The 24,530-nt window shown below is 39.1% G+C and overlaps 1 protein-coding gene and 1 long non-coding RNA gene across 2 annotated transcripts in view; one reads left to right on the forward strand and one right to left on the reverse strand.

The window, feature by feature from the left end:
• Nucleotides 1-24,530, reverse strand: part of LOC126960869 (uncharacterized) — a 289,975-nt gene that overhangs the window by 252,714 nt on the left and 12,731 nt on the right. The window lies entirely within an intron of this gene.
• Nucleotides 1-24,530, forward strand: part of VIRMA (vir like m6A methyltransferase associated) — a 64,055-nt gene that overhangs the window by 16,587 nt on the left and 22,938 nt on the right. Inside the window, exons 5-12 of the mRNA XM_050800472.1 lie at nt 1,144-1,312; nt 5,099-5,221; nt 6,925-7,197; nt 8,889-10,029; nt 17,025-17,516; nt 18,548-18,702; nt 21,595-21,677; nt 24,415-24,508. Of these exons, the coding sequence (XP_050656429.1) occupies nt 1,144-1,312; nt 5,099-5,221; nt 6,925-7,197; nt 8,889-10,029; nt 17,025-17,516; nt 18,548-18,702; nt 21,595-21,677; nt 24,415-24,508 (2,530 nt within the window). The remainder of the gene's footprint in view (nt 1-1,143; nt 1,313-5,098; nt 5,222-6,924; nt 7,198-8,888; nt 10,030-17,024; nt 17,517-18,547; nt 18,703-21,594; nt 21,678-24,414; nt 24,509-24,530) is intronic.

Consider the following 24,530-nt stretch of genomic DNA (forward strand, 5'->3'; position numbering starts at 1 on the left):
TTTTCCTTATTGTGCCTCCAGAAGGGGCCCTGGTAACACTTATAACTTCATCTTTACCCAACATGGTGGGGTGGAAACAGAACTCTGAAGTCAGGGCCTTTGGTTTCTATTGCAGGCTCTTCTTCACGTGCTCTGGTTTTCTTATTTCCTAAAAGGGAATGACAATATCTGCTCTCTTAATTATGAAGATCTAGCTATTAATGTAGGTAAACTCTAAAAAGCATAAAGTTATTTTTATCTTATAGGGAAATACTGAAGGTTAATGGCATTAGCAAAAGTCTTTAATCTTTTTAGGAGAAAGTTTGTTTGCAAAAACCATTTGTATAATGCCTCTGGGTTCCCTTACTTTTTTTTTTTTTTTTTTTTTGAGACCAAGTCTTGCTCTGTCGCCCAGGCTAGAGTGTGCAGTGGTGTGATCTTGGCTCACTGCAACCTCCACCTTCTGGGTTCAAGCAATTCTCTGCCTCAGTCTCCTGATTATCTGGGATTACAAGTGCCTTCCACCAGGCCCGGCTAATTTTTGTAATTTTAGTAGGCACGGGGTTTCACCATCTTGGTCAGGCTGGTCTTCAACTCCTGACCTTGTGATCCACCCACCTCAGCCTCCCAAAGTGCTGAGATTACAGGCGTGAGCCACTGCACCTGGCCAGTTCACTTACTTTTTAACGTACAATGTGGGTACATAAAATATACCTGCATGTATGAATTTGGCTTATGAGAAGAATGCTATGCAGTTTTATGGACTTTATCATTCTTGAGACTGAGCATCATTTGTGCTTTTGGTCCCTTCTACCACCCCTGTACCTATTGGGGTTTAATTTATTAATTAGCAATAACTCCTACTTAATTTTATTCTTATTTCTTTTCTCCTGGATTGGAGTCTGGTTATACTTTTGAACAAGGTTGACGTAAAGCATAGGACTGGGAGATACAATCTTAGGACAGGTGTGGGTGTAGTTATGGTAACTCTGGAGAGTCACATTAAAAGCTGTGCCTGGGTGAATTTCACTTTGTGTTGACTTTGCATTTTCAGCATACTTTTAAAGACTTTAGTTGAACCACAATCTAATTTGATATCAGCTAACTTCTAGCATTTTAAAACATGACTTTGAAAGATTTTTTTTTTCCCTCCCTAAAAATCAGGTGAATACTGATGGTCTGGTGCTAAGAGGCTGGTATAACTGTTTGACACTGGCAATATATGGATCAGTGGATAGAGTGATAAGCCATGACAGAGACTCTCCACCACCACCACCTCCACCTCCACCACCTCCCCAGCCACAACCAAGTTTGAAAAGGAATCCAAAACATGGTGAGAATTTTAAATTTGCTTTTGCAAGTGAAACTTATATCCGTGGTGTAAAAAAAAAATGATTCGAAGAGTGCTTTTCTACCTTTTGTTCTTGTTTTGTTTTATTTTTTGAGAGGGAGAGAGGAAGAAGAGAGGGGGAAAGTGGGGAGAGGGAGAGAGGAGGTGAGAGGGAGAAGCAGAGGGGCAGAGGGGGAGAGAGGGAGGAAGAGGGGGTGATAGGAGGAAGAGAAGGAAAGAAGAGGAGGCAAGAGAGAGAAGGGGAGGGAGAGAGAGGGAGGGAAAGTGAGGGACTGGCGGGAGAGAGTGAGCAAGCACACCTCTTTCACCTTTTGAACCTTGCTTAAGACTTGACAAGATAGCTATCTGTTAGTCTCCCATTCTTGTCTATAAGAGTTTCTTTTTATGTTGAAGTGGCGACATTTTATTTTCTTCCACTGTTTTCCTAGAGAGCTTTTAAAACTGACCCAAGGGAATTTTTTCCCATTTAAAATATCTTAATGACAATGCAATCCAGTGACTATTCATAGTTTACTATTAAAATTATTTGTAAATGAATTGAAAAATAGGCAGGGAGTTTGTGTATTCCCGGAGTACTTATATAAATGACATTTTTTTTTCAAGAGTGCATATAAAATTTGATTAGGTATATACATCTTAACTAGTGTAGATTTCTTCCACTTTTGAGAACCTTTTGCTCCTTAACTAGAAACAAGAAAAATAAGAACTTCAGTGGCTTTCTTTCAGAAGGTAGGCAGCTGGACTCATGTTTCTTAGAATCTCTTCTCACTCCAGTGTTAATTACTGTGAGAAGTTGACCACAAGGCTGGGTGCAGTGGCTCATGGCTGTAATCCTAGCACTTTGGGAGGCTGAAGTGGGAGGATTGCTTGGGGTCAGGAATTCAAGACCAGCCTGGCCAACATGGCGAGACCCTATGTCTATTAAAAAAAAAAGCAGTTGACACAATGAGATTCATAGCCAGCTGCAGTGGTATGCATCTGTGGTCCCACCTACTCAAGAGGCTGAGGCAAAAGGATCGATTGAGCCCAGGAGTTCGAGTCCATTCTGGGCAACATAGTGAGACTCCCATCTGTAGAAATAAATAAATAGGCTGGGCATGGTGGCTTATGCTTGTAATCTTCACACTTTGGGAGGCTGAGATGGGAGGATTGCTTGAACCTATAGGAGTGTGAGACCAGCCTGGGCAACATAGGGAGAACCTGCCCCTATCAAAAAAAACAAAAGAAAGAATTAGCTGGGCATGATGGCATGTGCCTGCGGTCCAGCTACTCTGGAGGCCGAGGTGGGAGGACCCCTTGAGCCTGGGAAGTTGAGACTGCAATGAGTCATGATTGTGCCACTGTACTCCAGCCTAGGCAACAGAGCAAATCCCTGTCTCAAAAACAAAAACTAAAACCCACACACAAGATGAATAAATAAAAGGAGTTTCAAGAATGCATTTTGAAATTGTAATTAAAGTCACAAAGGAATAATATTTTGCTTTATAATTAGCATTTTTGTGACTATAAATGACCTTTGTTTCTCTGAATCCTGATATAGTAATGTGGTGTGAGCTCTTTTTTTTCTGATGGTGGTCATACACTGTACTTTTCTTACATCTTACCTGCTAAGCATAGCTACTCTTTCAGTTTTCTTTTTCTTTTAGTCCTTCATTTTTCTGTGCTTGTTTTTTTTTTTTTTTTTTTTTTTACCAAACCGTGAGCTCCTTGTGGATAGAAAGTATGTTTTACATATATTTGTGTTTTCAGTCTTATCATAGTGTCTGACGTATGTAGTGGTTACTCTAAAAATTTGTTCAATTTACTGATTTGTTTTAAAATTGACACTTAAGTACATATATACATGTGTTTTTAACTTTTTATTTAAATTTTTTTTTAATTTCGTTTTTTTGTTTTTAGAAACAGGATTTTGTTCTGTCTTCCAGGCTGGAGTGCAGTGGCCTGATCATAGCTCAATATAACCTCGTAATCCTGGACTCAAGCAGTCCTTCCACCCCACCCTGTGGAGTAGCTAGGACTACAGACGTGTGCCACCCTCCGTCCCAATTCATTTTTTTGTAGAGATTGGGTATCACTATGTTGCCCAAGTTGGTCTCAAACACCTAGCCTCGAGTGATCCTCCCAACGCAGCCCTTCAAAGTGCTGGGTTGATAGGTGTGAGCCACCACACCTGGCCCCTTAACTTTTTACTTTGAGATAGATTGACTGGAGGTTGCAAAGAAATATACAGGGAAGTCCTGTACACTCTTTAACCTCCCCCAGTGATAACATCTTTTATAAATATAGTATAATATCAAAACCAGAAAACTGGTGTTGGTGAATCTGTGGAGCTTATTCAGATTTCACTAGTTAGACATGCACTTGTTTGTGTACATGTAACTCTGCATTTTTACGTCATGTGTACAGCCTTGCATAACCAACACCATGATCAAAATACTTAACTGGGCGGGGTGCCGTGGCTCATGCTTGTAATCCCAGCACTTTGGGAGGCTGAGGAGGGTGGATCACTTGAGGTCAGGAGTTTGAGACCAGCCTGGTCAACATGGTGAAACCCCATCTCTGCTAAAAATACAAAAATTTGCTGGGCGTGGTGGTGCATGCCTGTAGTCCCAGCTACTTGGGAGGCTAAGGCAGGAGAATCACTTGAACCCTGGTGGTGGAGGCTGCAGTGAGCCGAGATCGTGCCATTGCACTCCAGCCTGGGCAACAGAGCAAGACTCCATCTCAAAACAAAACAAAACAAAAAAACAAAGAAAACCCCAAACTTCACTACACCATTGCCCCAAGATTGCCTATTACCCCGTTATAGCCATATTCATCCCACCCATCGCTAGCCTTTGGCAGCCACTGGTCTGTTCACCATCTCTATAGTTATATTATTTTACACATTTTACATCAATGGAATCGTGCAGTATCTTTGTGAGATTTACTTTTTTCATTCAGCATAATTTCATTGAAGTTCAACTTATTATATATGAATAGTTTGTTCTTTTTTATTGCTGAGTGGTATTACACAGTATAGATGTACCAAAATTTATTTAACTGCTCACCTGTTGAAGGACATTTGGGTAGTCTCTATTTTTTGGCTATCACAAATAAAGCTGAACATTCCCATATTTTTTTTGCATGAAAATAAAAGCTTGGGATTATGTCCAAGCCTAAGAGTGTATACATTATATTTTGGTATGTGAGAAGTCAGAAATTCTAATGTTACCAGTATAGATTAATTAGCAAAATTTCTGTTAAGATGCCAGGAAGGAAGAGTTTATCATCAGTTAATTCTTAAGATAGAAGTCTCAAATGATGAAAAGTATTTTTTCAGTATGTGGGAAGTCAGAAATTCTAATGTTGTTAATATAGGTTAATTAGCAAAATTTCTAAGACACCAGGAAGAAAAAGTTTATTATCAGTTATTTCTGAACATGAAAATCTCAAGTGATGAAAGGTATTTTTTCACCCATTCATTTCCTTATACTTTAACATGGTTATCTTTGTTCTACTTGGGGATTGATTTGTTCTAGGTCTATCTGTGTATACCTAAATCTGTGCATACTCAAGTCCTGAAATTGGCCTTGAGGAACCTGCATATACAGAAAGTCAGCCCTTTATATATATGCAGATTTTGCATCCTCAAATACCATATTTTAGATCTCTGCTTGCTTTAAAAAAAAATCACGTGTAACTGGTTTGAAACACAGTTCAAAGCCATGTTGTTTGGGGGCCATCTGTAATTTGAAAGTTCTTTTTCTGTCTCCCATAAAACACTAGCTGATGGGGAGAAAGAAGATCAGTTTAATGGAAGCCCTCCAAGACCGCAGCCAAGGGGACCAAGAACTCCTCCAGGACCCCCTCCACCTGATGATGATGAAGATGATCCTGTGCCTCTGCCAGGTATAAATAAAACCAGTGCTAAGGTTTTCCCCCCTAGTTAATAGTACGTTTTTGTTTTTGTTTTGAGATGGTCTCACTCTGTCGCCCAGGCTGAAGTACAGTGGCTCACTGCAGTCTTGGCCACCTGGGCTTAAGTGATCCTCTCACCTTAGCCTCCTAATAGCTGGGACTACAGGTGTGCATCACCACGCCTTGCTAATTTTTAAAATATATGTGGAGATGGGGTCTCACTATTTTGCCCAGGCTGGAACTCCTGAGCTAAAGTGATCCATCTGCCTTAGCTTCACAAGGTGTTAGGATTATAGGCATAAGCCACTGTGCCTGGCTAATAGTGCTTTTTGATTAAAGAAAAGAAATTAGGTGCTAGTAATCAAATCTTGATGCAGTCTCTCCCCATGCTGTGCAGTATTTCCTTGTGTTTTTCTTTTTCTTTTTTCTTTTTTTTTTTTGAGACAGGTTTTTGCTCTGTGACCCAGGCTAGAGTGCAGTGGTGCCATCCCAGCTCACTCCAGCCTTGACTTCCCAGGTTCAAGAAATGCTCCCACCTCACTACTCTGCTGTAGTGACATGTACAAAAGAGTGCCAGTTAAAAAGCAGTAGTAGTGGGCTGGGTGTGGTGGCTCGTGCCTATAATCCTAGCACTTTGGAAGGCTGACGCAGGAGGACCTCTTGGGCCCAGGAGTGTGAGACCAGCCTGGGCAACATACGGAGACCATTTCTCTATTAAAAATAAAAGTAAAATAAAATAAAAATAGGCCGGGCGAGGTGGCTCACACCTGTAATCCCAGCACTTTGGGAGGCCGAGGTGGGTGGATTACTTGAAGTCAGGAGTTCAAGACCAGCCTGGCCAACATGGTGAAACCCCATCTCTATTAAAAATACAAAAATTAGCCAGGTGTAGTGGCACACACCTGAAATCCCAGCTACTCGGGAGACTGAGGCAGGAGAATTGCTTGAGCCCAGGAGGCAGAGGTTGCAGTGAGCTGAGGTCATGCCACTACACTCCAGCCTGGCCGACAGAGTGAGACTCAATAAAATAAAATAAAAATAAGTAGTATATATTGGAAAAGATGAAAATCTGTATAGCTGCTTAAAAGCTAAAAACAAAAGGAATGGCTTAATAGTATACTTTATTATTGCTCATTGTAGAAGTTGTACAATGTATACTCAATATTTTTGAAATGGTGAGTAATTCTTTTTTTTTTAGGGTGTTTATAAGCTACATCATCCAAAATATCATTAAGTAGTTGCCATATCCAGTCTTACTGCCTTGTGTCATTTAAACCATTAAAATAATCTGTACCTTCATATACACCATGGAATACTATGCAGCCATAAAAAAGGATGAGTTCATGTCCTTTGTAGGGACATGGATGAAGCTGGAAACCATCATTCTCAGCAAACTATTGCAAAAACAAAAAGCCAAACACTGTATGTTCTCACTCATAGGTGGGAATTGAACAGTGAGAACGCTTGGACACAGGAAGGGGAACATCATACACCGGGGCCTGTTGTGGGGTGGGGGGAGCGGAGAGGGATAGCATTAGGAGATATACCTAATGTAAATGACAAGTTAATGGGTGCAGCACACCAGCATGGCACATGTATACATATGTAACAAACCTGCACGTTGTGCACATGTACCCTAGAACTTAAAAGTATAATAATAAAAAAAATCTGTTCCTTAAATCTCAATTTTTCAGTGTCTGGTGACAAGGAAGAGGATGCTCCTCATAGAGAAGATTACTTTGAGCCCATTTCTCCTGATCGGAATTCTGTTCCCCAGGAAGGGCAATATTCTGATGAAGGAGAAGTAGAAGAGGAACAACAAGAAGAAGGAGAAGATGATGAAGATGATGTGGATGTAGAGGAAGAAGAGGATGAGGATGAGGATGATCGACATACAGTAGACAGTATCCCTGAGGAGGAAGAGGAAGATGAAGAGGAAGAAGGTGAAGAGGATGAAGAAGGTGAAGGTGGGTTATGTTAGCTAGGACTTTGGGGTTTATGTACTAGAAACTAACTCGATGCAGCTTTGAAAAATGCAAAAGAATTTCTAGCAAAGATAAATGGGTTCCAAGAAACCCACGGGTCAAAATGTAGCTAGGCCTCAAGGCATGACTAGAAATGAGATTTCCATCTCTCCTCTGCTTTGTGTGTTTACTTTAATCTCCCCTGTTTAACCAGCTAGCCTAAACTGCCTGACTGTATCTCAGTTTTCTGTTTGACTTGCTACAATATGAGTTTCCCCTTGACAGCATCAGCTTTTGCCAGGAAAACAGGGTCATGTAGCAAATACATGTTGGTTAGGGATTTGGTGGCTGTTTTCAGAGTAAGGAGTGGTAAAGCTAGGTGGAATTCCTAAAGATGTCTACCACTTAGATTTTTTAGCAAATGCTACAATCTTTTTAACAATTCAAGGGAAAAATCTCAGTTGCACAAGTACATGTGGCAGTATGATACAGTCCTTTAATTAGGCTTTATTTTTCCTTTGAAAGCAAAAAGTGAAAGATATTCAAGCTAACTGGCTCCTAATTTGCCCAAGAAATGGCATGTAATGTTAAAGCATTTATGCAAAATAACAGATAATCTGCCTTGGCTTTTTTCTGCAGATAGTGAAAATGAGTGTCATTTGAGAATCACAAGGGCTCTTTTACAAAGTAACAACTACATTATCATGTGATACTTTTTTTTTTAGCTTTTCCCATTCCCAGATTATCAAATAATTCTTTTTAGATTTACTGTATTTGGCAAAAGAGTTAAATTTTAGGCAGGCAGTTTTCTTTCTTTCTTTTTGATATAGAGTCTCATTCCGTCAGACCCAGACTGGAGGACAGTGATGCGATCTTGGTTCACAGCAACCTTCACCTCCAGGGTTCAAGTGATTCATCCCTCAGCCTTCCGAGTAGCTGGGCTTACAGGCGCCCGCCACTATGCTCGGGTTATTTTTGTATTTTTAGTAGAGACTGGGGTTGCACCATGTTGGCTAGGCTGGTCTCGGACTCCTGACCTCAAGTGATCTGCCCGCCTTGGCCTCCCAAAGTGCTGGGATTACAGGCATGAGCCACTGTGCCCAGCCATATTTTAAATTAACAAATTTTCCATCAAAATATAATGGAGATCTACAAAACTGTGTGATAGGTAAATGCAGAGAAATAAAAATTCAGGAATGTGAAATTAATGTTATAAAAAGAATCTACAATGGTTTTGCTGAAAATATTTGGTTTAACCTTATGATATTAGTTCTTATTTAACTTTAATATAACCAATTTTTTTTTGTCTTAAAAATAATCTCTCAAGAGGACAAGCATAATTTCTTTCCTCCTGAGATATTTTTGTTACTTTGAGGCATTTCTAATTTTATTTCTGTGAGGAAAAAGTATCTGTTACAGAGTTAGTTGTAAAACTGAACAGATACGGAGGAATTTGCTTAAAATGTTTGTTCAGTTTTCAGGTCTCACCCTTTTCAGGAAGAAAGAAAGTTTGTCCATAATTATTTTATTAGAAATTATAAAATGTTATAAAATTGTGGACAAGATGTTGGGGCAGAAGTTCGTTTTGTTGAGGAAATAATTTTTAATGTTTTATTAAAACTTTTGATCAATCAGAATTTATGCGTTAGATAAAGATGATGTAATACTTAAATATTATTCATACTAATTTTCAGGGGATGATGGTTATGAACAAATTTCCAGTGATGAAGATGGAATTGCTGACTTGGAACGTGAAACGTTTAAGTATCCAAACTTTGATGTTGAATACACTGCTGAAGACTTAGCTTCAGTTCCTCCTATGACATATGATCCATATGACAGGGAGCTTGTACCACTCTTATACTTCAGTTGTCCATACAAGACTACTTTTGAAATTGAAATCAGTAGAATGAAGGATCAAGGTCCAGATAAAGAAAATTCAGGGGCAATCGAAGCCTCAGTGAAGTTAACAGAACTCTTAGATTTGTATAGAGAAGACAGAGGTGCAAAATGGGTAACAGCTTTAGAAGAAATTCCAAGTTTAATAATAAAAGGGTTAAGCTATTTGCAATTGAAAAACACAAAACAAGACTCCCTTGGCCAGTTGGTAGACTGGACCATGCAAGCTTTAAATTTACAAGTAGCGCTTCGCCAACCTATTGCCTTAAATGTTCGACAGCTCAAAGCTGGGACCAAATTAGTGACCTCACTAGCAGAATGTGGGGCTCAAGGAGTTACGGAACTGCTACAAGCAGGAGTGATCAATGGATTATTTGAGCTTCTGTTTGCTGATCATGTATCATCTTCTCTTAAGTTAAATGCTTTTAAAGCTTTGGACAGTGTCATTAGTATGACAGAAGGAATGGAAGCTTTTTTAAGAGGTAGGCAAAATGAAAAAAGTGGTTATCAAAAGCTTCTGGAACTCATACTTTTAGATCAGACTGTGAGGGTTGTTACTGCTGGTTCAGCTATTCTCCAAAAATGCCATTTCTATGAAATCTTGTCAGAGATTAAAAAACTTGGTGACCATTTAGCAGAGAAGACATCATCTGTTCCTAACCACAGTGAACCTGATCACGACACAGATGCTGGACTTGAGAGAACAAACCCAGAATATGAAAATGAGGTGGAAGCTTCTATGGATATGGATCTTTTGGAATCCTCAAATATAAGTGAAGTGGAAATAGAAAGGCTTATTAACCTCCTAGAAGAAGTTTTTCATTTAATGGAAACTGCCCCTCATACAATGATCCAACCTCCTGTTAAGTCTTTCCCAACGATGGCACGAATTACTGGACCTCCAGAGAGGGATGATCCATACCCTGTTCTCTTTAGGTAAGACATGTTTGTCTTTTGGGAAATAAATGTCACAAATCATTGGAGACAATTTTATGTGGTTGATTTTGCTGTTTATCTGATTGTAGGTAACTTATTTATGTGTAAGGATACTTGATATTTCAAAACAGTTATTCAGTAGTAATAACTGAGAAGTATGTTACTGTGGGTGAGCTTATATTGTGTTAGTTCTTTTTTTTTTTTTTTTTTTTTTTTTTTGTATTTTTAGCAGAGACGGGGTTTCACAATATTGGTCAGGCTGGTCTCAAACTCCTGACCTCATGGTCCGCTCGCCTCGGCGTGTGCCACCACGCCCAGCTAAGTTTTTTTTTTTTTTTTTTGTATTTTTAGTAGAGACGGGGTTTCACCATATTGGTCAGGCTGGTCTCGATCTCCTGACCTCATGATCTCCCAAAGTGCTGGGATTACAGGCATGAGCCACTGCGCCCGGCCTGTGTTAGTTCTTAAAGCAAAATTGGGAACTTAGTGAAAGAGTTTAATAATTAACAATGATGCTTGTTTAAGCATGTCTATGAGCAAGAATAAATGAGAAACTGCTGACTTGCTTCTGGGAAGGTGGTACAAAGGGATGGTGTAGGAAGGAGAGCTTTTCTATGTGGACCTGTCTGTACTTATTACTCTTAATACATTGTAAGTTAAAATTATATTTTACTAACTTAATTTTATTGTCCTGGTTAAAGATGTCTTTAAGGTTCTGTTACTACTTGTTTTTGCCGTCTACCTCTCTTGTTATCTGTTGATACAGTTTTGCCATTGTTAGGACCACTATCCATAGTAGATTTTTTATTTTGTTTTGAGACTTTCTTTCTTCCCATTTGCCTGTAAATAATTTCCTAACATAAAAATGGAAAAATGGCATTTGAGTTATTTTATTACTTATTTTTGTGATTAATATTTTCATTGATTTGAAGCATAGTGCATTACCAGGAGATGGGATATGTGTCCACTCTAAAACCTCCACTTATCCAAATTCCTGTTTTTAGCTGAAACTGTCAGACCTTGTCTTAGTTTGCGTTCCCTAAAAGGATAACTTGAGTCGAAGTCTTAGGTGCAGGTTCTTTGTTTGAAAGATTATCCTACAAAGCAGAAATGCATGAAGAGAGTAAGATAAGAAGAGGAGAAAAACCAGTAAAGGAAGTGTTATTATGCTTATTATTGCTGTGGACAGCTGGGGCTCATCCTACTGGGGACCCTCTGAAGAACTGGTTAAAGTGTATCTCCTGCTTATCCTCCTAAAACATTCAGCCTGGGGCATTTATCTACCAACTCTCCCCTTTGATTCAAGGATGCCCACAAGAAACTTTAACTCTTATGCTTCTGAGCTGTTCTTGCTTGTGGTTTGAGCACCCTTTAATGGCTTTGGGAGAAACCTTGAGGAAGAAAGGTAGAGAGGCCCAAAGTGAACACTCGAGGCTGGATACTGGCAACCCTCACAGATTGTGTACTGGGAAATCAGTGGGGCAGTGATGGGAGGTTGGGGAGCAGTAATATGTAAGAGGTGGGCAGAGTATGCATTTAGGCAGGATACTTAGAAGGAATAGAAAGACAAAATGACAAGTAGGAGACAATAGAAACCCAGGAAGCAAATAGTTTTGGGAACCAGTGAATGGTTTGTTGTGATACTGTGCAGAGGTTCAGAAAAGATAAGGATAGGAAATCATGTATTTTGTAACATAGATTGCAACCGGGGGTATGGCAAAAGTAGTTTAATGTAGCAGTGGGAGAGGAAGTGTGGATGAAAAGCCATTGGCCAATAAGGATTTGAAACAGTGTAGGCCACTGTTTTAAGAAATTTGGATGGATCACCTGAGGTCAGGAGTTCGAGACCAGCCTGGCCAACATGGCAAAACCCCATCTCTACTAAAAATAAAAAACTAGAGCTGGGTGTGGTGGCTCATGCCTGTAATCCCAGCACTTTGGGAGGCTGAGGCAGGCAGATTAGCTAAGGTCAGGAGTTCAAGACCAGCCTGGCCAACATGGTAAACCCCGTTTCTACTGAAAATACAATCATTAGCCGAGTGTGGTGGTGGGTGCTTGTAATCCCAGCTACCCGGGAGACTGAGGCAGGAGAATCATTTGAACCTGGAGGTTAGAGCATGCGGTGAGCCAAGATCTGGCCACTGCACTCTAGCCTAGGCTACAGAGTGAGACTCTGTCTCAAAAAAAAAAAACCACAAAAACAAAAACAAAACAGGCCGAGCACGGTGGCTCACACCTGTAATCCCAGCACTTTGGGAGGCCGAGGCAGGTGGATCACCTGAAGTTGAGAGTTCAAGACCAGCTTGAGCAGCATGGAGAAACGCCATCTCTACTAAAGATACAAAATCAGTGGGGCATGGTGGCTCATGGGTGTAATCCCAGCTACTTGGGAGGCTGAGGCAGAGAATTGCTTGAACCTGGGAGGCAGAGGTTGCGGTGAGCCGAGATCGCACCATTGCACTCCAGCCTGAGCAACAAGAGTGAAACTCTGTCTCAAAAAAAAAAAAAAAGTAACAAAAAAGACACACACACACAAAAATTAGCCAGGCTTGGTGGAACGTGCCTGTAAACCCAGCTACTTGGGAGACTGAGGCAGGAGAATCCTTTGAATCTGGGAGGTTGGAGGTTCTGGTGAGCCGAGATCGGGCCACTGCACTCCAGCCTGGGCAACAGAGCGAGATGCTGTCTCAAAAAAAGAAAACAAAAACTAGCCAGGCATGGTGGCGCACGCCTGTAATCCCAGCTAACTCAGGAGGCTGAGGCAGGAGAATCGCTTGAACCCAGGAGGCAGTGGTTGCAGTGAGCCGAGATTGTGCCACTGTACTCCTGCTTGGGCGACAAGAGCGAAACTCCATCTCAAAAAAAAGACATTTGGCCAGCCTAGGCAACATAGGGAGATCTCACCTCTACAGAAAATAAAAAATTAAAAAAAAAATTAACTGGGAACAGTAGCGTGCGCTTGTGGTCCCAGCTGCTCAGGACCGTGAGGTGGGAGGATTGCTTGAGCCTGAGAGGTTAAGGGTGCATTGAGCTGTGGTTGTGCCACTGCACTCCAGTCTGGGCAGCAGAGTGAGACCGTGTCTCAAAACAAGAAATTTGGCTAAGAGAAAAAGTGAGAAACAAGGCAGCAGCTAGAAGGAGATGTTGGGGTCAAAAAGGAAGGTTTTTGCACTCCAGTTTGGGCAGCAGAGTGAGACCGTGTCTCAGAACAAGAAATTCGGCTAAAAGGAAAAGTAAGAAACAAGGCAGCAGCTAGAGGGAGATGTTGGGGTCAAAAAGGAGAGGCTTGAGCATATTTGTAGGCTGGGAATAATGACTCATTTACAAAGTCAGTGGAGAGGGAGATGTTTATGATGTAGGAGTAAACAATAACAATTGCTGGAGCAAGGCTTGGTGGGAGATGAGGACAAGAGTACTAGTGTAGGAGTTTGGTTTTGGGCAGGAGAAAGGAAGTCTTCTAAGTATGCAAATATAGATACATTTGTAGTCTTGGAGATTGTAGAGAAATTTAGATACTTCTTACTAACAACTTTATTTTTAGTAGAATAGGTGATGCTTTCAGTCACTGAGAAGAAGCTAGTTATTAAATACTTACTAAGTGTTTTTTTTCCCACCATATGGAGGAGGTACATTTGGGTATCAGACAAGAGGAAATAAAGGGCCCAGAATCGTTGTGCTAAGGAATTTGAATTTTATTTTTAGAATATGGAAAGGTATTGAATATTTTGGAGTAGCAGATCTGATGTGATCAGAGTAATATTCTCAGATGTTGCAAGACGTATTGCAATGGAAAAGAAATTAGAGTTGTTAGGAAAATAAGATAGTCTGAGGTTTCTAGGTGCTAGGTTTTAGGTACTTTGCCCTTAACAGGTAATGGAAAGGCAAATATTGTACTTATATTGACAGAGATTGTGAGATAGCCGTTGTATTGTATAATAGTACTGGCACTTGGCAACAGGACCTAGTAGGCGAAGGAAAGTGAGAAGGAGCTAGAGATTTCTAGCCAGGGTAGCAATTGGAGCTGTGGTTTTACTGACAGAAACTGGTGAATTAGGAAGGAGAGTGAATTTTGAAAGGGAAAATAATTGTACTTTGGAGGGTCTTTTTTTTGAAGTGTTGGCGAGGACTGTTGTCCTATGTCAGGTCCCCAAGAGCACCAAGATTCTCTAGGAGGACTCACAAAACTCAGCATATAATACTCAGCAAAGGAAAAAGGTACATGGGAGGAAGTCTGGGAAAACCAGGTGCAAGCTTCCAGAATCCTTTCACAGTGGAGTCACATAGTGCCTGCCTAATTCTCCCAGCAACAGGTTGTGACAACATGTGTGAAGTGTTGCCTGTTGAGGAATTCTTTAGAAACTCGGCACCCAGGCTTTTTTATTTTTTATTTTTAAATAGCAACGATGACATGTTTTGATACATGTATACATTGTGGAATAATTATATCAAGCTAATTGGCATGCAAATTTTTTTTATTGTGAGTAGTCAGGTGGGCACTCACTGCCTATCTTCTACCAGAATTCCAGACTCCTAGAAGGAATGCAGGTGTTCAGCATAACCATATTGTTTGCATAAATAATTTAGGCACGAGGAACCATTCTTATCAGTTAGGGGCACAGGAACCCTCTCGAAATCTAAGTTCCCAGAAGTTAGCCAGTGGCCAACCTTGCAAGCAGACCTCTAAGGATGTGCAGTCTGAGGCCTGCTATTTTAACCATTCTCCGAATGGTCCATAAGGAGAATGCTCTTAGAGCATAGTAATTCTGGAGTTTTGTCTTCTTGAGGGTTCTGTTTGCCTTTGTAGTAAGCAGTTACTGGTGAGTATTTATTGTTGTGAAGTAGAAGCCTGGGTTTAAAGAGTAATAGGACTGAAGAGGCAGTTTCAGCTTTTGAGAAAATTAAGTTCTGGCCTGTCATTTACTTTTTAGTTGTATTTTGACAGGGGTTTATGAAAGCTATTGTGTTGCCATTTGCAGTGACTAAAATGGAAGAGAATGAGTCAGAATTATAAATAATTTTTATTCTTTTTAACATTCAGAAAAAATGATATCTTACTAATTAAAAATTAAGTTTTCATTAAGCTGGTTCTATCTTGTAGTCAAGAGATGTTTTGACAGATTTTTAACCCATTTTTGAGTATATGAACAAATACAATGTTTTGGTTCTTTTTTCTTTAAAGTCTGGTTAAGTTTCATTTTTTAAAAGTTGAGGAATGAGATCATGTCCTTTGCAGGGACATAGATTAATTTGGAAGCCATTATCCTCAGCAAACTAATGCAGGAACAGAAAACCAAATACTTCATGTTCTCACTTATAAGTAGGAGCTGAACAGTGAGAGCACATGGACACAAAAAGGGCAGCAACACACACTGGGCTCTGTTAAGGGGGAACAGGGGGTTGGGGGAGAACATCAGGAAAAGTAGCTAATACATGCTGGGCTTCATACCTAGGTGATGGGTTGATAGGTGTAGCAAACCACCATGGCACATGTTTACCTGTGTAACAAGCCTGCACATTCTGTACACGTACTCCAGAACCAAAAAATTAAAAAGAAAAGAGAGATAAAATTTGGAAAAGAGTTTAGGGAGGATGAGGCAAAAGGATCACTTGAGTCCAGAGAATCACTTAAGGCCAGGAGTTTGAGTCCAGCCTGGGCAACATAGCTAGATCTCGTCTCATAAAAAAATTAAAGGGTTTACATCTGGCATGGCCTATAGGCAAGGAAGAAAATCCATACAGATAAGGATGCCCAAAGAAGTTGTCAGTAGCATTTGTGTCTATTTTGAAGTGTTGAGTAAATTCGGTCTTTTCCCCTTAGGACTATGTATGCTAAAGAATAATTCTTAGATTTGATAAAAGAGTGCTATGTGTGGTAATACTAACTACTTAAATGTTAAAAATTGATAATTTGAAAGTTTTTTCCCTGGAGATACTAATTCAGATCTACTGTAGTAAATCTGAGTATACTATATTTTTCTATAGTATAGTCATCCCTCACTGTCTGTGAAATTATTCTCAGACCTCCCTTGGAAACCAAAATCCAAGGATGCTCCAGTCTCTGATATAAAATATAAAATGATGTAGTATTTGCATATAACCTATGCATATCCTCTTGTATACTTGAAGTCATGTCTAGGTTACTTATAATACATAGTACAATATAAATGCTCTGTAAATGGTTGTTATACTACTGTTGTGTAGGGAATGATGTAAGAGAGAAGTCTGTACACGGTCAGTACTGATACATTTTTTTTCTTTTCGAGTCTTGCTCTTTCACCTAGCCCAGGCTGGAGTGCAGTGGCATGGTCTTGGCTTTCTGCAGTCTCAACCTCTTGGGCTTAAGCGATCCTCCCACCTCAGCCTCCCCAGTAGCTGAGACTACAGAAATGTGCCACCACGCCTGGCTAATTTTTGTATTTTTTGTAGAGACAGGGTTTTGCCATGTTGCCCAGTCTGGTCTTGAGCTCCTGGCCTCAAGTGATCTGCCTGCTTCAGCTCCCAAAGTGCTTGGGATTGTAAGTGTGAGCAACTGCACCTGGCGCCAGATGCACTTTTAAAAAATGTTTTCAATTTGCAGTTGGCTTAATCCACAAATGCAGATGCGGAGTGCTGACTGTGTATATACTGTATTTTTCCTAGATGCACGAATTTGCATATACCGATATGCCATGAATAAAGTGGGACCATGGTGAAAAAGGAGCATTTGATAAGTATCCTGGAAAGAAGGCCCAAAATTTAAAGGAAAAACTTGTCAATAATAATTTATTTAACGTCTGTTGAGTGCTAACTAGGACAAAGCCTCACAGAACATTCACTTTTGTTTGGCCTCATCTAGAGAAGACTTGCCAGTCACATTATGTTTTCAGTTAAAGCAGTGTATTACTAAGGATAAGGATTATGGTCATTAAAATTTTTTATCGGTGTCTTGTCTGAATATAGAGTAAATGAAGAGTGCTTTGCACTGACTTGACATATATCAATTAACTCTTCCGCAGATATCTTCACAGTCATCACTTCTTGGAGTTGGTTACCTTGCTTCTGTCAATTCCAGTAACAAGTGCTCACCCTGGTGTGCTGCAAGCCACAAAAGATGTTTTGAAGTTTCTTGCACAGTCGCAGAAGGGTCTTCTTTTTTTTATGTCGGAATATGAAGCAACAAATTTATTGATCCGAGCTCTGTGTCACCTTTATGATCAAGATGAGGAGGAAGGTCTCCAATCTGATGGTGTTATTGATGATGCATTTGCCTTGTGGCTACAGGACTCAACACAGACATTGCAATGTATTACAGAACTGTTCAGCCATTTTCAGCGTTGTACAGCCAGTGAAGAAACTGACCATTCGGATCTCTTGGGAACCCTGCACAATCTTTATTTGATTACTTTTAATCCTGTGGGAAGATCAGCTGTTGGCCATGTTTTTAGTCTGGAGAAAAATCTCCAAAGTCTTATTACTTTAATGGAGTACTATTCCAAAGAAGCCTTAGGGTAATTTCCTACTTACTCCTTAAATTTTCTGTGATGTTAGAAAATCAGATTAACTAATGGTCTAGTTTCTTAAAAGAAAGTGTTGTTTTGAGAGGGAAAAAACTATAGTTTTGATGTAACGCATAACTTGTTAATTAAAGGTTAGAGTGACAGAAATCTCTAAAATAAAAGATGTGGCTATAAAGTAATAACAATGGACTCTTTAGCACCTTCCTTCAGTTAACCCATGGTGTTAAAGATTGCAACTGTAGTACCCTCTGCTGTTTTATGTAGAGGGGAATTCTAAGGCACAGGAATATGTACCTTAAGGTATATATTCCTTTTATTCCTCTTACACTCTCTTGCTGGCTCCTGTCCTTGCATTCTAAACCATGCTCTGGATTCAGAATTGCTTTGACTAGGTGGGTAAATTGAGAATTATAATGGTTTGAAGAGCCTTCTTGGTAGGGCAGAGGGTTTTAGTGTATGAGAAGAGAGACGTGCCTTATTTCTGGTTCATGTCACACAAGGCAAATGGCATCCAGATAACTGCCCTCACGGTGAGGACTTGGTATATAATTCCTTGAGTGATGGATCTTTTGTGGGGTGCTTACAAAAAGCAAACAGCAGTGACTTCCATGCCTAGCTATATCTTAACAGGTTTATAGTGGAATACTGAGTATTGAAGGCAGGTAATCATACTCCTTCCTATTTATCCAGATTGGACAAATATTTTGAAGGAGACTAATGAAGTATACTTCCTAATCTTTCATTGCTAATGAAGTATACTTGTTAATATTTCATTGTTTTTTGATCTTATTTCTTAATAGAATTTTACTTTCCATAGTGATATGTATGCTTTTTTATATACTTTTAAGTAATGGTTTCAAGTGCATTGGATATGAACTGTGAAATCTGATTTCTTGTCTTCAGTCATGTTTTATTGTAAATTTCTTTGATCTCTTTAAAGCCAAGTAGAAGAAAATATTTTAAAAATTGTTCCTAAAAAATTGTTTTTGTATCCAAAACTTAAAAACCTTATTTTGTTTCAGTGATTCCAAATCTAAGAAGTCAGTAGCTTATAATTATGCATGTATACTTATTTTGGTGGTGGTTCAGTCTTCCAGTGATGTTCAAATGCTAGAACAACATGCAGCATCTCTCTTGAAGCTTTGTAAAGCAGATGAAAATAATGCTAAATTGCAAGGTATGGTATCTAAGTTATTTTAAGCATTTGTAATATGTGAAGGAACAAACCTTTGAATATCTGTGATTAGTCCTTCATCATGTTTTGATAATATACATAGTAATACTGTTTTTAACTTCCTGAAATTACTTTTTATGAAGATAGTTTTTACAAACTAAAGATTGATAAAATGTTTTAGTATATAAACAAAGTAGTTTTTACAACTACCTTTTCTGGAAAGTCATGAAAATTGGTAGTTTGTTGAAATTTCTTATCAAAATGGAAGAGGTAGTTTAAAGACAAACTCAAGGCCAGGTACGGTGGCTCATGCCTGTAATCCCAGGACTTTGGGAGGCCAAGGCAGGTGGATCACCTGAGGTCAGGAGTTCAAGACCAGCGTGGCCAACATGGTGAAACCCCATCTCTACTAAGAATACAAAAATTAGCTGGGCGTGGTGGCACACGCCTGTGGTTCCAGCTACTCGGGAGGCTGAGGCAAGAGAATTGCTTGAACCCGGGAGGTGGAGGTTGCAGTGAACTGAGATCACACCACTGCACTCCAGCCTGGGCAACAGAGCAAGACTCCATCTCAAAAAAAAAAAAAAAAAAAAAAAAAAAGACTCAAGTTCAGTTTTTGGGTATAGTTTTCCTCTGTGTGTTTTGCTGTGTATGTATTTCTACATAAAACACAAACTGCAACTTAGAAATCTAATTGTGGAGTAACACATTTGTGCTATCCTCAGAAGTAAAGAATAGTAAATATGACTATTATTTTTTTAAGTATATAAATGTATATTGAATGACATTTATGGGAAACCTTATGTGGGCAGCCTTGAAAAGTTTAATATACCTAATTATAAGTTTTAAATTATTTTATTTTGGTTCCTCATTTTCTGACCTTATCAAGTAGAAAATTTGATAACATTGAGTAAATACTGTAAAAAAGGTTTAAAATAGCATGTGGCCTCTTCTTTTCTTTTTAATCCTAAATTTTACTTGTGATATCTCCAGTAAAAGTTGGATAGTAAATTCAACTTCCCATTCTGGGAATAGCTTTTTTCCTTGAAGAATGCATTTATAAAAGGAGGGCGAGGGCACGGGCACACAGTGTCTTCAAAGGTATTATTAGTGCTTTAGTACTTTTTCAGGGTGTTGGGTATTCTGGTATTTGTTTTATTATTATTTCTTGTATCTTTGAGCAATATATTCTATATATGAGAAAGAGTTAATTTTAAAATGCATGGGGAAAATTGTGTACAGCTGTAATTCTTGTGGAGGAGTGTAGAACCAAGGAAAGACCTGGCTACTATTTTCTATTTCCTATATGGCATCTGGAACTGGTATTTCACTTTTTACATTAGAGTGCTTTTCTAGAAACATTTTTGGTGATAGAATATAGGAGTTATGGCATAGCTTCTGGGAGAGTTTTGAGTTTGTTTGCAGTAAATGGTAGATTTTATTTGTGTTTATTCTATAAACAAAGTTTGCTGTCATTCTTTTGGGGTGATAGTAATTTTATAAGGGCAAATTTGGAAGTTGACAAAATTAAAACTTCCTCTTAGAGGAAAAGGCACTCAGCAAAATATCTCCCCTTGGGTTTGATTCCTTTAGAAATTAATAAATTTTGTTTATACTTTTTTTGGGTGGGTGTGAGAGGCAGTGGCAAAGATAGGTGAATAAACACTATGTTACATTAATTTATAAGCAGTCTATTTTGTATATATATACATTTTTTTGAGACAGAGTCTCGCTCTGTCACCAGGCTGGAGTGCAGTGGCGTGATCTCGGCTCACTGCAACTTCCTCCTCCCAGGTTCAAGCGATTCTCCTGCCTCAGCGTCCCTAGTATCTGGGACCACAGGTGCGTGCTGCCACGCCCAGCTAATTTTTGTATTTTTAGTAGGGACTAAAGTAGGGATGGGGTTTCACCATGCTGGCCAGAATGATCTCAATCTCTTGATCCTGTGATCCACCTGCCTCAGCCTCCCAAAGTGCTGGGATTATAGGCGTGAGCCACCATGCCCGACCCTATTTTGTAATTTTTTAATGTTGTAAATTGTAAAAATTAATTTTAATTATATAGACTATTTAAGCATTTAAACATCTAAATTTGCAGAAATCAGATAACTAAGAGTAGGCACTTCTTTCATTTTAAAACTAAATTGTTTAAGCCGGGCGCGGTGGCTCATGCTTGTAATTCCAACAGTTTGGGAGGCTGAGGTAGGTGGATCACTTGAATCCAGGAGTTTGAGACCAGTCTGGGCAACATGGTGAAACCCCATCTCTACAAAAAGTACAAAAATTAGCCAGGTGTGGTGATGCACACCTGTAGTCCTAGCTACTTTGGAGGTTAAGGCAGGAGGATTGATTGAGTCCAGGAGGGTGAGACTGCAGTGAGCCATGATCACACTGCTGCACTTCAGCCTGGGCAACAGAATGAAAAACTTGTCTAAAGAATTAGATACAAGTTGTAATCCCAGCACTTTGGGAGGCCAAGGCGGGCGGATCATGAGGTCAGAAGTTCGAGACTAGCCTGGCCAACATGGTGAATGAAACCCCATCTCTGCTAAAAATACAAAAATTAGCCCGGTGTGGTGGCAGGTGCCTGTAATCCCAGATACTCGGGAGGCTGAGGCAGGAAAATTGCTTGCAACCAGAAGGCAGAGGTTGCAGTGAGCCCAGATTGCGCCACTGCACTCCAGCCTGGGCAACAAGAGCGAAACTCTGTCTCAAAAAAAAAAAAAAAAAAAAAAGAAAACAAAAAGAATTAAGTACAAGTCCATCCCTGTATGAAATTTAGATGATTGAAATCAACATGGACCTAATAATGTTTTTCTTTGGAAGAAATACTTACTTTCTTTGTTATAAAGCCTTCTATTTTTAAATATTATAAATTATTATTTTTCTTTTTAAGAACTTGGCAAGTGGCTTGAACCTCTGAAAAACCTTAGATTTGAAATTAACTGCATCCCAAACTTAATTGAGTATGTTAAGCAGGTAAGTGTAAAACTTAAAAGTGCTTTGACTTTTTGAAACTGTGTGGTAGTATATGGTGATACTGCATTGAATCACTTGTGTAGATAATGTAGACATTGTTAAGTGTCCTTGACTGATTTATTAGACTTTGTAGGTACAGATTGGTATATGCATATAGATGGATGTGTGATTATATGCATATGTGAATACACGTGCACCTAACCCTGTGTACTGTACTACTTTTCACTACTGGATTCTGTCCTATTTTTTCCCTCTGAAATGGAAATAGTATCACCTACAATCTTGATGACATTTATAAGTGTTTTAAATGCTGTAGTCACGTAACATATAACTGTTTCAGCTAAACATTATTTCTGAAAAAGAATTTCACTCAAAATATTTACGTAAAAATTGATAGGGCCCATTTCAGATAATTGCAGTGGAGGCTGGTTCTCTTTGTTAATTTGGGATAGTTAAATCTGCAGTTGAGATAATTCATAACAGTTAAAAATTCATAAAACTCATAATGCAGTTTTAAAATTTTACATTCAAAATTTTCATCTCTGTTCCTTAGTCGAATCATTGTGTAGCATAGCAAGGAAAGTTAAAAGCACTCATATATGCATAAAACGTTTCAAGTTAGAAGAGCAGAATGGATCTTGAATTCTCTCTCTCATTTAGCAGGTGAAATCTGTGCATGTGTGTGCACATGCATGCATATACATGTGTGTTTGCGTGTGTGTGTATGAGAGAGAGAGTATGTAAGCCATCTTGGTTTTGGAATTGCAGTGTATATTATTAAAATAATTTTCGTATATTTAATTTGTTGCTGTTGGGACCCACAGCAAAGTGTTGTTGGGGTTTATCTGCTTCAGATTTTTCTTTACTGATTTCTCTGTCTTTGTCTTCTTGTACTCCAACTCTCCTAAGAGTACTTTTACTTCCTGTGGTGCCGTCATATTCTTCCGTGTTCTTAATCTGAACCTCAAATGACATCTAGAACTTTTCATTACATTTTCTTTTATTCAGGAGAAGTACAATTAATATCCTGTAAATTTAGATGGTCAGGTATTCTGGGTACTTGTGCATGGTTGAGTGAATATTAACAAGATGTTCAATAAATGGCGATGGTTTGAGTAAAACTGTTTAATCAGTAAGAAATTTAGATGTAGAAATGTGAATTACATGCTGCAGTTAAGAGTTGATTTTTATGTAAACCTTCATCCCATTAATTATGATTATCATAAGTGGCTCTCATCCCAACATGGACTATAAAAAGTTGATGCAAGACTGAAACTTCACTCTATGTCTTCCTGCTGCTTTATGTAATTTATGGAATTATAAGGAAAAGGATTAGAATAAAAGAAAAGCTAAATTGAGATAGTAACCTTTTTTTTTTTTTTTTTTGGTCTAGACTCTACTATGAGCTAAGAGATAGTAATGTTTTTTGAATGTTATTTCTTCCAAGGTTTTTTGTTTGTTTGTTTTTATCTTTGTTTTTGTTTTTGAGATGATGTCTTGCCCTGTCACCCAGGCTGGAGTGCAGTGGCTCAATCTCGGCTCACTGTAGCTTCCACCTTTCAGCTTCAAGCAATTCTCCTGCCTCAGCCTCCTGAGTAGCTGGGATTACAGGCGCGTGCTACCACGCCTGGCTAATTTTTGTATTTTTAGTAGAGACGAGGTTTCACCATGTTGGCCAGGCTATTCTCAAACTCCCAACCTCAGGTGATCCACCCGTCTCAGCCTCCCAAAGTGCTGGGATTACAGGCATGAGCCACCACACCCAGCCCCAAGTTTTTAAACGATTGATAATACTGTTCTGTGAAAGCTAAGAAAACTGAAACCTAACTATTTGTTACCTAGAAACATAGCATAGGCAGGTGCTAAGGACATAGGCAATTGTATTTGTTTTTCCTTTAACCTGTGCCCCACCTGGCTACAGTATATTAGACTCCCCTGGTATCTGCATTTAAAAAAATGCATGCCATGTAGGCCAAAAACATTCCCTACTGCTTCCTCACTTTTGAAGGAAGTTGAGTACTCACAGGGCTTTTTGTTTTTATTTTTTTAGAGACAAGGTTTCACTCTGTTGCCCAGGCTGGAGTGCAATGGCATGATCACGGTTTACTCTACTCTTGACCTTCCAGGCTAAAGTGATCCCTTCCACCTCAGCCTCCTGAGTAGCTGGGACAACAGGCATGCACCACTACCCCTGGATGATTTTTTAATATTTTGTAGAGGCAGGGTGTCACTGTGTTGCCCAGGCTGGTCTCGAACTCCTGGGCTCAAGCAGTCCTTCCATCTCAACCTCTCAGAGTGCTGGGATTACAGGTGTGAGCCACTGCACTCAGCCTCCACAGGACTTTTTAAATATAGTTATTGCTTCATTTTTGGCAGAGAAGATGTATGAAAAGAGTATATAGAAAGTAGCCATTGTAAACTCTTAATACAGGGAGTTTCATACATTTCTTTATGTTATCTTTGTTCTAGTTGGTTCTTTTCAATGAACTTGTGCATTACAGTTCTTTTTATTTACATAATATTGCATATAGTACAACATGTGCCAGAGATCAAATAATCTTGATAAATTAATTTAACTCTAGGGCCTTATTCATGTTTTAAATTTACTTAATAAATATAAAATATTGTATGTTCTTAACTTGAAGCTCATATTTTTAAGTAATTCCTTGTCTGGAATTTTCTGTTGATCTCATGGGTACTAAGAAATGTAATATTCTGTTCATTTTTATTTTTAAAGAATATTGATAACTTGATGACCCCAGAAGGAGTTGGCCTTACCACTGCCTTACGTGTTCTCTGTAATGTTGCATGCCCACCACCTCCTGTTGAAGGTAATGTGGCTACTGTATTTTA

This window comes from Macaca thibetana, chromosome 8, assembly GCF_024542745.1.
Source record: "Macaca thibetana thibetana isolate TM-01 chromosome 8, ASM2454274v1, whole genome shotgun sequence".
In the NCBI taxonomy this organism is placed as follows: domain Eukaryota; kingdom Metazoa; phylum Chordata; class Mammalia; order Primates; family Cercopithecidae; genus Macaca; species Macaca thibetana.